This window comes from Schistocerca cancellata, chromosome 9 (assembly GCF_023864275.1).
Source record: "Schistocerca cancellata isolate TAMUIC-IGC-003103 chromosome 9, iqSchCanc2.1, whole genome shotgun sequence".
NCBI classification, from domain to species: Eukaryota; Metazoa; Arthropoda; class Insecta; order Orthoptera; family Acrididae; genus Schistocerca; species Schistocerca cancellata.
In genome coordinates, this window is record NC_064634.1 from 462,544,654 (window position 1) to 462,556,777 (window position 12,124).

The 12,124-nt window shown below is 40.9% G+C and overlaps 1 protein-coding gene across 1 annotated transcript in view; it reads left to right on the plus strand.

Moving 5' to 3' along the window:
- The window catches only part of LOC126101501 (lysocardiolipin acyltransferase 1-like), a 130,159-nt gene that overhangs the window by 46,141 nt on the left and 71,894 nt on the right, over positions 1–12,124 (plus strand). The window contains exon 2 of the mRNA XM_049912146.1: positions 6,524–6,728. Coding sequence (XP_049768103.1) covers positions 6,524–6,728 — 205 coding nt within the window. The remainder of the gene's footprint in view (positions 1–6,523; positions 6,729–12,124) is intronic.

Sequence of the window (12,124 nt, forward strand, 5' to 3'; positions counted from 1 at the left end):
GTAAAATTCCATCTGCCGTATGGTGCTTCCATCTCTGAGATGTATTGACAATCAACGCGGCCTCATTTTAAAACAATGCGCATGTTTCTATCTCTTTCCAGTCCGGAGAAAAAAAATTGGAGGCCTTAGAACTTGAATGCACCTCGTATCATAGATGTGAAAGTTGCTTACGAATAATAGAAACATTATTCATGTAAGTTTGACCAAGTATTGGTGCGGTTTTTGATGTACTTTTGTTTTGTGTTTTTTCTTTTCTTTTTTTTAATTTTACTTTTGTCTTGACGAAACTGCGTTTTCTAACGCTATAGGATAAATCTGTAGTTTTCTCTATTTTTGTTACAACATCCCTCTTATTTCACATCACAAATCCAAACCTGAATTCAACACTGACAAGCTCAGTTTATATATATATATATATATATATATATATATATATATATATATATATATATATATATATATATATTTTTTTTTTTTTAAGTAACAGACAGAGGGATAACTGTATAAAACAAAACTGTTGTGTAGGTGACACGGCCTTTTATATATCATCACTAAGTTTCTAGACATTGCACTGCTGTCGGGTTTTAGGGAAACCTAGTAAGAGGTCGATCGCATACATAAAGAAAGCGACCTTTATGAGGTAATGCCCAGTAGGTAAGCAACACACATAATGTACATGTAACGTTGGTATGACCGTAACTGACCAAAGCTACTAGGAAAACAATGGTGATCTACACGTACTATGGGAGTCTACTGCAGCCTGTAGTATTTTTACAGCTCTGTATACATTAGAGACACACACATTGTGGAAGTGTTGACCAGTCAAGAGGCTTGACCGGGCAGTTAAGGGGACATTCCCATTACCTTGGAAACTTTTTAAGACGCCGACATACAATTTTCCATAATTATTAAATGCACGTTTCTAGATACACTGAACTAGAATTATAACAACATTGTGGGGCATGTTATCTTTTTTTTTTTTTTTTTTCAAAAACTCAGTTTTTTGACAGAATTTTATAAATGAATGAAGATAAAAACAAAATAACTCAGTATATTTTAATTATTCTAGTTCCATATGTGCTGAATCTCACACTTGGCGTGCTGTGAAAAATTTCATGTCTCTAATATCAGTACTTATGTAGAAAATGGGTCATTTATTGTAAAAAATGTAGTTAAGAGATATTGAGGTTTAAAACTTTCTTTATTACAAATTCTTATACAGACTTAAATTTCTGCTTCTTTTATGCTCTAGAATTGCCCTGGCTCATAGTCTGTGTCTTCTTCAGTGTCACAAGAGCCCAGTGCTTGCCTCCACCTTTTCTTTCTTGCTTCTTTTGTCATTTGCTGAATAGCTTCACGTACACGAAGCTCATCCATTTCCCGCAGTCCTTTAGCTGTGTTCTGTCCAAATATTACCCCTAACTTCTCCAGAACCTAAGTCTTTCATAGTTCCCACCATTCAAAGTTATTACAGCATCAGATACAGCTAACTCTAGAGTCATAAGGCCAACAAATACATTTTTAGGCACACAGTATCACACAACATTATTGAATGACTCATTCACATTATGGATCTCTGTAAATAGGTTTGATTGCCTCCATCACTGCCAAAGGAAGAGAATGTTTACGTGTAAATTCGTGCAGGGTGCCAGAAAATTCAGCTTTTCTGTATTTACACCATATGTTTGGTTGAGGTGGACACAAAGCATGACATGGCTTTTCATCAGTTGATATTCAATGAAAGAAAGTGCTCCATACAGCTCTTTTCATCTTCTCTAAATTGTCACAGATATTTTTACACTTACTATTTTATTTACATATAAAAAGCAATAGACGTTAGCTTACTACAAAAATAACCGATAATGACGCTATTTTCAACGAAAATTAGGACCAGAAGCAGAGGACTGACTTATTTGTTTGTAATGCCAACTTCTGAGACATAGCAGTAGGCACAAAACAAAGCAATTCGGAGCCTTCTAGACTGTGTAATTCCCAAGCTATATATGCTCAATTGTGGCAGTATATGCGTATCCGTGAAATTTGACAGTCACACGTCAACATTCAGAATACTACTTGAAGGTCTCACAATTGTCTAATTTTAATATGTTGTATACCAAAATCTTTAGGAAAGCCTAAAGTACATTATGGAGTAGAAAACAGAAAATGTCAAATTTCAACTAATTTCACACAGTGTCCCCTTAAGGCACGCACAGAATTGTCCTCTGTTCTGCTCGAGCTTCTAATTCGACTGACCGATGTGACTCGAGTGCACTATACCACTGTTTCCACGTGTCTACCATATTGTCGTCACAAACTGTTTATCTGTACCTAGGTCTTGTCTGGTAATGCTTATACCACTATACCACTGTTTCCACGTGTCTACCATATTGTCATCACAAACTGTTTATCTGTACCTAGGTCTTGTCTGGTAATGCTTATACCACTATACCACTGTTTCCACGTGTCTACCATATTGTCATCACAAACTGTTTATCTGTACCTAGGTCTTGTCTGGTAATGCTTCAACATCCAATCCGTTCCAATTCTGGGATGAATTGAGAACACAAACACCACAGTACAGTGAGCCTTCAGTAATTTGGAGTAATTGGGGACAGTGCTAAACTGAACTGTAGCATTGTTTTCTACAATAGTTATCTGAAACTGTAATCTCTAGATATTACAAAAATGTGTGTATCTCTGTAAGTCCAACCTCACCTCCTAAACAACTGGCTCATTTTCAAGCAAACTTCATATAGAATTTACTTTCTGTCTGTAAAGATGTGCACCTACCCCAACAGCAATGGGGATTGGCGAGAAAAAATAATTCTTCCTTGCTGTGAAGCACACACAGAACAGCCTGTCCAACTAGATTTCCCACAGGGCTAGCACGTCGTGTGGGTAGCATAGGAATGTGTTGCAAGTGCTATACAGACGGACAGTCACAGCAGTGCTGAGACAGGGAGGAGGAGGAGATGGATACTGAGAGGCGGTACGATGAGAAAGATAGATAGAGCATGGTGGAGGAGATGCACAGAGAAAAGGGAGAAAGTGACTGATGGAGGAGCTGGACAGGCAGAGGGCAGAGGAGCAGTGGGCAGACCTGCACACAGGTACATACTGTAGCAGTTATTTGCTGCTGTCGTCTGGATCTACAATGATTTGGTCCATAGCAGCTAGAGAGCCACTAGTACGTGATAGTGATGCCATTGTATTTTCATCGCCAGTATCCATTAATAATGACTCAAAGAAGTAGTTTATTTGCAGTTCTCACTTTTTGTGCACTGTTCTTTTATCACTTGTTGTCACATCACTTTTATCCTAACGTAATACATTTGACAATCTGGTATATGTCAATGAAGTTGATAAGTAAATCCAAAGACAAATTTCCCTCTCGGAATGCAGCCTGTAATCCTTTACGAAATACAATGTCTGTAATTAAAAGTTTTCTCACACGCATTTCTGTTACCGATATTGTGTCGATTACGGAGTCCGAACAATCATTCATTACTACCCTTGAAACTGTGTTGCCCTTATCTACCTGCAAATCTTTCCACACCAGAATGCAGTTCAGCTCTTCTGTATACGTCAGGAAGTGATCGTCGAAGAGAAAAGTGAGTCGGCTGATGACAAATCGGGATGGGGCACCGTCTTCCTGCTCGGACGTGGACAAAAGGTGTGGTGACGACTGGAATTGTACTGCGAATTGTTAGTAAAACATTCCCAGTTGTAACAGTTCTCTATTCGTGTCAGTTACAAGGATGGAGCCAGTCGGAGGGGAGGTTCTTGGCCTCGGTGACGTAGGTGGCTACGAGCGAGTGACGTGTCGATGTCAGTGGGTGCGGGACGCTGCAGCTACTGATGTCTGTGCAGATGGGGGTGCTGGACACGACTGCTGCACTGTCAGTGGCGAATTACTCTCCTCGTGGCCCCATTTGCTCCGTGGCCACAGCAATAACACACTGGGATGGACAGAGTCCAAACAGTGATGCCCAAAATGACCAAAGATGAGAGCTCGCACCTAGCCTGGGCGATGGCCAGTGACACTGTAGGCTTGTATAGCCAAATGACAGGGACAGTGTAGCCAGGCAGCAAACCGGCCCAGACTCGAAGGAAGATGGCCGGCACAGCGGAGGCACTGAGGTGACGGCGTGCACACCTCAGCTCGGGTTGTGGCTACTGGCAATAGACTGTGGATGGCGGGTTGTTATGCCATCGTGTGTTGCAAGTGGCCCCATCTCCTAGTCATCACCTGGTGTAGATGGCATTGCACAGCAGACTGTACACACCCGGATACTACTGGACATTGCAAACATCTGGAGGTGAGGATCTGGTTGGCGGGGGAGGTGGGTGTATGTGAACAAGTTAGCTAGTATGACGTCACTCCCAACCCAGAAATCGTAGCAGGCTGGAACAGCAGGGCGTCACAATTGAACAGTGATGACTTTGGCTTTCTTATGCTGTCATCTCCTCCGGTGTCCTGCCGGAGCTATAACATTTCTTAACATCTCCTACCAGGGACACTGACTCGTGACTTCCCATTTGTTAGCGTCCTGAGTGAGTGCTCTTGCACTTCTTGTGTAATGATACACATTTCAGGCTGGTGACTGCTTCCCACTCTGCCACGTCCTGCTGACAATCGATGCAGGGTAGTTTATCACCCCAACAGAGTCAGGGAGTTACACGTCTCACAAGAACTCGGACGGAGCTTTCTTGTTCGTACGAGGAATACAAGCATAGCTTTCATTTTCCATTTAGCTAGTCTGGGTTTAGTGCAAAAGTACAAAGTTTTATTGCATTTTTGTTAATGCCGTAAAATGTCCACTTAATGATGCCATAACATACCGGGCAGAAGCATCAGCTTGTATTTTATCAACCACTGTCATTTCATCTTTTAACTCGTCAACTTGTATTTACTCCCAACACTGATCTTGTACAACATGACATTTTAACACGCTTTAAGTGATCGTGGAGATGGAGTTTAACACAAATCGTTATGTGGGCCTCAGCAAACTAACTGGGCAAGATCATGAGTCTGTTGTGCACTTGCAACCCACAATGATACATTCGTTACTTAGCAACCACAGGAATGCGTTCAGCATTTTACTATTGAGCTTGGTGAGAATGATTCAAAATTAATGGGAATTTACTGTGTAATGACAATCGGGAAACAGTAAACCAGAGATCAAAGCATAGAGTAGTACTGGTACTGCAGTTAGATTGACGGTGAGGATATGATGCAGATGAGGACAATTTTATCAGTGTGGGCAGTTGTTTTAGACAAATCAGTAAGACAACACTTTTTGTCGATAGCCAGAATGACATTTGACTAAGTACCATTATCATCTGAGAAACCTATTGTGGGATTGGGTTGCTGTACGGTATGTGGTGCAAGACAACATGGACTCTGGCACCCACACACACTTAAATAAAATAGCAATGCATGCAACAAAAATTTTTCCATTTAACTATAAAACCAATGGAAATATGATGAATTGCAAGACAGTAAAAATTACAGTAAATATACAAAAACTTCAAAAGCCTGAATATTGTTCGTATGAGTATCATGCATTGGTTAGGGCCTGCATGTTGGAGGAGCGTTTCTCCCAGGCTCAGCTAATGAAATATAACCAATATTCCATGATTTACCAATCGTTCTCTTTTAATTCTTTTGTTGGGTGCTCTTCCAAATGCCATAAAATCATTATGTTATGGGAAGAAAGATATGTATGCCACCAACCTGTGATTTTGTGAAACATTTTTTGTGTGCAGTTTTATTTGACATGTCTGATGTGATGTGCTGTGTTTCTGAGTCATAGAAGGGGGAGTATTCTGCACTAGGTGAACATAAGAAACCACTGAGAACCAATTGACAACGCCCAGTGGTTGCTAGAAGCCATCCGAAATGACTCCCTCTCTTCACTCCCACTTTGCAAGGCAACGCATACTGTTGGGTAGACTTGGACAGAATTACATTTTGATTCATAAGATTTCAGTAACCAAAAGAAAATTCAGACATGAGCTAAGGAATTGTGAGTTGCCTCATGAAATAGAGGGTAAGGCCCCAGCAAAATTATGGACAGTCCTCTTGTCAGCATATATGGTGCAGTCCATCAATGCATGATGTGTGAGTGTCATACTATGTTAAATCCGTCTGTTGAGCTTTCACGAATACATTGTTTGGAAAGAGCTGTACTGTGAGTAGGTAGCTGGGCTTGCTGACTGCAGCGAGTCATCTCTCACCTCCAGCCAGTCAGACCCATCATAATACAGGATTGAGAGCATCAGTAGCGAATCCCTAGCCTGTGAGTGATAGCACAGTTCTGCCTCTAAGTCTGCTTTTCTACCAGCTTGCTGTTGAGGCAGACACTGGTGGTGAGTGTCCTGCAAGTGCAGATCTCAGTGACAAGTCACACACTGCAGGGCATGGTCTGCTGCCATTGAACCGTCACGTGTGAATTGTCTCAGATTTTTTGTAGTGTGTGCTACACGTGCTGTGGGGATAAACCATTTCTTTCTGGTACAGGCTCTGATGGAATGTGTGCTGGGAGTACGGATCGTGGTGACGGGTGATGCGGTTCGTGCAACGGAGCACGGTCTTCTGGTGATGAACCACCGCACGCGCACTGACTGGAACTTCCTGTGGGCTGCCATGTTCCATGCCAGCCAGCCGGCTGCACACCGCCTCAAGATAGTGCTCAAGGATCCCATTAGGCACATTCCAGGACCTGGTAGGTATCCTATGTGCATTTACATATGCTTGTGTGAATGACTACTACTTTTAGGGTCTTTTACATTGAGTTTATGTATTTAGACGTGCAATATTTTGCAAGACGTTTTAGTGAAGTGTAATTCAATTCCACACAACCCTGACCATTTCCAAAACTTATTGGAATGAAATTAAAATCTGCGAGTAGGTGCTCCCATCACTAAATTATGATTCTGGAAGCCGTACTATGTACCCATCTGCTTAAATTCCATGTATTGTACTGAAATTCTCCAAATGTGGAAGTAGATGGAACTACAAAACTGCCAAATCTGGTGAATAGGACTTCATTGATGAATCTTGTTGTTGAGATCTTCTCCCCCGAATTTTAATCAGCCTTGTTAAATTGCAAACCTTCCAAAGGTTTGTACATCTGAGCCAACATGGGATACCTTGTCTGTTGGGACTATGGCCAATCTTCCTGACAGGTCTGGACAAGTGCAGAGGGTGGGATTGCTTATCATAGGGTGCTCTAATACTAATTGGGTGATGGAGCTGCTCAGGAAAATAATGGGTGGTTCGGGAAACGTGGCTACTGTCCGTTCTGTTTGATTGCCCGGGGGTCTCATCTGAGATCTGGAGGGGGCCTTTGCACCAGTCTACAATGTGTGGGTCATGTTAGCATGAATGATGATACCTTCATCCTGGCTTCAGATGCCGTCCTTGATTCCTACAGGCGGCTGTCTTATTTGGTGAAGACAACTAGCCTCGTTCTCGGGGTGGGAGCTGAGGTATCGTTTCGTATCACTGTCCCCAGAATTGATTGAGGTCCTTTGGTTTGAGGTGAAGGCTCAAACTGGAGATTTTGCTGATTCTGTGATGATCTTGGAAATGAATTTCTCAACTGCCGCTACAGGGTACAGAAATGTGTGATCACCTGTATCAGGTCAGGTGTCTGCTACATGCAGTAAACGCCTACTAGAGTAGAAGTGTATGTGTGGCGTGCACACGTGGGTTTTTGAGGGTACAGGAATCGCTATAGAGGCCCAATAAGATACATTCTAATTCTATCAAGGTTATCTATTAGGTAATTATAGGACCATTTACTGAAAAGTCCCACAACTAATCTCAGATTGTTCTGAGGACAGAAAGCTGGTTGGAACCAAATATTAATAGCAATGAAATTCTAAACTCTGACTGGAATGTGTATCCCAAATATAGGTTGAACGCTGGTGGTGGAGGCATGTTTATGGCCATGAAATATACATAATATTCAGAATGTGATATATTTGTGTGAAGTATTAAAGGTGGATCAAATGTGATCGACGGATGCTTTTGTAGACACCCTTCCTCAGCAGCAATTGTTGAGGAACATTTGAGAGGAAACTTGGAGTATATTTCACGTTGATTTCATGGTCATGTCATAGTTTTAGGTGGAGATTTCAAAGCACCAGCTATAGACTGAAAGACTCAAGTGATTAGAGCGCTTAGTGGGGACAGAGAATTGCATGAAATCGTTCTGTGTGGCTTATCCGAAAACTACCTTGAGCAGTTAATCAAATGGTTCAAATGGCTCTGAGCACTATGGGACTTAACATCTATGGTCATCAGTCCCCTAGAACTTAGAACTACTTAAACCTAACTAACCTAAGGACATCACACAACTCCCAGTCATCGAGCAGTTAATCAGAGAAACTGAACTCGTGAAGGTAACATCTTAAACCTGCAGATGATAAACAGATCCGAGCTTTTCGACTCAGCATAGAACAGGTAGTCAGCATTCGTAAGGTCATTACAACATCACTGATTACAGATGTAGATAGAAATACAAAAAAAAAGGAAGATCTTTCAGTTAAGCAAGAGCGAAAAGAAAAAAAAAATTAGAATTAACTGACAGATCAACATTAAAACTTTCATTTCCAGAACTGACAATGTCAAACATCAATGAACAGAGTTCAGGAGCATTGTACAATACGCTTCAGACAATTATGTGCCGAGCAAAGTTGTGAGGGATGGAAAAGAGCCGCTGTGGATTGGCAAACATATTAGAAAGCTGCAATCAAAGCAAACATAGCTATAGGCTTACAGACAAACAAAAACGAAACGATGTCAGTATTAGCATGAGGAGCGTCATGTGTGAAGTGTTCAACGAATTCAAAAGTAAAATTCTATCTATCAACTTTACAGTGTTATGTTAAATCAGTAAATGGATCAAAGTCACGTGTCCAGACACCCTGCGAGCATAATGACACTGAAACAGAGGACAGCAAAGAAAAGGCTTTTTTTCCAAGACTGTTTCACCGATGAGTACCGCATTGTACTTCCTCCTATAAATTGTCACGCGAATGACAAAATGACATGTATCGAAATAAGTGACTAAGGGATAAAAAAGTGACTCAAATGGCTCAACAGAAAGAAGAGAGAAGACGAGCAGCATGTTTCGGTAGTTAATTTAGGAATCACGAAAACGTCACAGAGACCCCAGCCAACACCACTGGCAGTCACGTCAAGAGAGGCAGCCTGCATCACGGTCTCGTTTACTGTCTGTATTCAGAGAGTGCAGGCCTACATTCATAGAAAAGTCAACCAACATGTTGTTTCCCCCTACATATACCTCACGAACAGAGCCGTGTGTTTCGAGCCTATGCATAGGCTTCCCAGCAATCATTCTTCCCACTCACTGTTTGCAACTGAACAGGAAAAAGGGGAAACAAGCAGTGGTACACAAAGTACCTTTTGCTACATTTCATCTTTTAAGGTGGCTTGCAGAGAACAAATGTAGATGTAGATGTAGATGTAGCTGTTAGTTGAACTCTGACTTTGTCATCCTGTTCCCTGAGTTCAAATTGATTCCCACTTCATCTCATATAAAATTATCTTATGCTATGTGTCGCCCCCCCCCCCTTTCCCTCCCTAGGACAGACCCTTAATGTATTGTTTCCCACTATCCACTCTGTCTCTGGTATTTCCTAGTGGAATCCCTTTTGCACTCTTAATGTTGATGTCTGTGTTTTTAAATTCTCTAAAAGCTTTTGACTTTACTGTATGTTGGATCTATCCTTTATTTTCACATTTTAAACATTTATCTTTCAGAAACTGCACTTTTTTTTCTTGCAGTTCCTATACAATTAATTTCCAAGTGATTCATATTGCCTTGTTTCTTTTGTTTCTTGATCATTTTTGTATTTCCTTCTGCTGCTGTTTGCTGATTCTTCTTGATGATTCTCTTAAACTTAAGTCTATTCTTCATGAATACTATGTTCTAACCATAATCTGCATCGAAAGTTTTCTGGGTGTACCTCACAATCCAATATCTGCTTTCAGGATATCTGTCTCACCAAGAGGTAATCCATCTGGTATGTCTTCTGGCCTACCCTATGTATACTTCCTGTTGTGACTTCTGAACATTATATTTGCTATTACTAGCTGAAATATATTGCATAAAGATTCACTCTCCTCTTTCACTCCGATTATTGAGGCATTTTCTACTGTAACTCTGCCTTCTGTTCATTCCTCTGCTACAGCATTCCAATCACCTATGATTATTAATTTTTCATCACCATTTAAATTCTGAACTACTTATTCAATTTCCTTGCATATCCTGCCTGTCTTGACTTCATCTGCTTGTAATGTCAGCATGAATAATTGAACTATTGCTGTTATCACCACTTCAGTTTTGATTGTGATGAGAATAATGCTGCCACTTACTGCCCAATGTAACCCACTCTTTGCACATTAATAATGAATGCCATTTTCTTGTCCTGTTGATACTACGCTACATTTGTGTGACCAGAAATCTTTATCTGCTTTACATTTCACTTAACTGGCTACTTCTACATCTAGTTTCAGCCTTTTCAGGCTTTCTAGTTCTATTACATATTTATATCTCTGGCATTTCATGCTCAGCCTCACTGAATGTTACAGTTTTGTTAGTTTTTCACTCACTCTTTTTTGTTTGATAACATTTTCTTGGTAGTCCTGTTCTGGAGATTTGTGTAAATGACTCATATGGAATCTCTGGCCAATGGAAAGGTAATCATGGCACATTTTCGGTTATGGAGTATATTTCCTGTGGAGACATACTATGTGTTTTTAATGTAATACCCAAAGAATTGGAGTACTGAAGTGCAAAGGAATGAAGAGGTACACTTGAAGTTCTCTGGCAATATAAATGCTGTGAAAATTAATAGCTCAGAAAGCATTTCAATTGAGGTTGGAAAGAAAATCATAGGTTGGAAAGAAAATCATAGGAAAAAGACAGATAACTGCAAAGAAATCATGGACAAGAGAGCTAAGTACAAAAATGTTCAGTGACATACAGAAATACAAATCATTTAAAAAAACAAGTGGGAAGTGCATTGAAGCTAAAGTGAAATGGCTTCGTGAAACATGTGAAGAAACTGAAAAAGCATATAGAAAAGGCAAAACAATCTGGCATCACATTCTCTTCGCCGATGAGTGTTGCACATGCCTTTACCCAGACAATTGTCGGAGACGTGTTTGGAGGCAACCCACTCAGGCTGAATGCCTTAGGCACACTGTCCAGCGATTGCAGCAAGGTGGACATTCCCTGTTGTTTTGGGGGGCATAATGTGGGGCCGACATGTGCCGCTGGTGGTCACGGAAGGTGCCGTAATGGCTGTACGATACATGAATGTCATCCTCCAACCAATAGTGCAACCGTATTGGCAGCATATTGGCGAGGCATTTGTCTTCATGGATGAAAATTCACACCCCCATCGTGCACATCTTGTGAATGACTTCCTTCAGGATAATGACATCCGTCGACTAGAGTGGCCAGCATGTTCTCCAGACATGAACCACATTATCATACGATCCTGTGCTCCAGACATACATTCTCAAAAAGTTCCTCCTCAAATTAAGGCCTATATTTGATACCAGCAGACGTCTCTTATTGCAAGTGCTAGTCCACTTTTTATGTCCTCCTTGCTTGCTTCACCATGATTACTTTGTTGCCTAGGTAGCAGAATTCCTGAAGCCAGATTTATATAACACATCCTCAGTTTTCTTTCCCATTCTTCTGTATTTTATTCTTGTCAGCAATGTGAAGCTGTTAAGCTGAGTGTGCACTAGTTCTTGCATTTATCTACCCTTGCTGTCTTTGGGACAGTATGGATAATGTTTGGAAAAAGTCAGATGGTACGTTGTGAGTGTCATACATTCTCCACGCCAACATGAACAGTCATTTTGTTGCCATTTCCACCAATGACTTTAGAAACTTCAATGGAATGTTATCTATCCCTTTTGCCTTATTTGATATTAAGTCACCCAACGCTCTCTTATATTTTGACTCTGATACTGGATCCCCTAAGTCTTTCCTGCTAACTGTTGATTCTTCTTTCATCACATCTTCAGACAAGTCTTTCCCCTCATAGGGGACTTCAGTATACTCTTTGCACA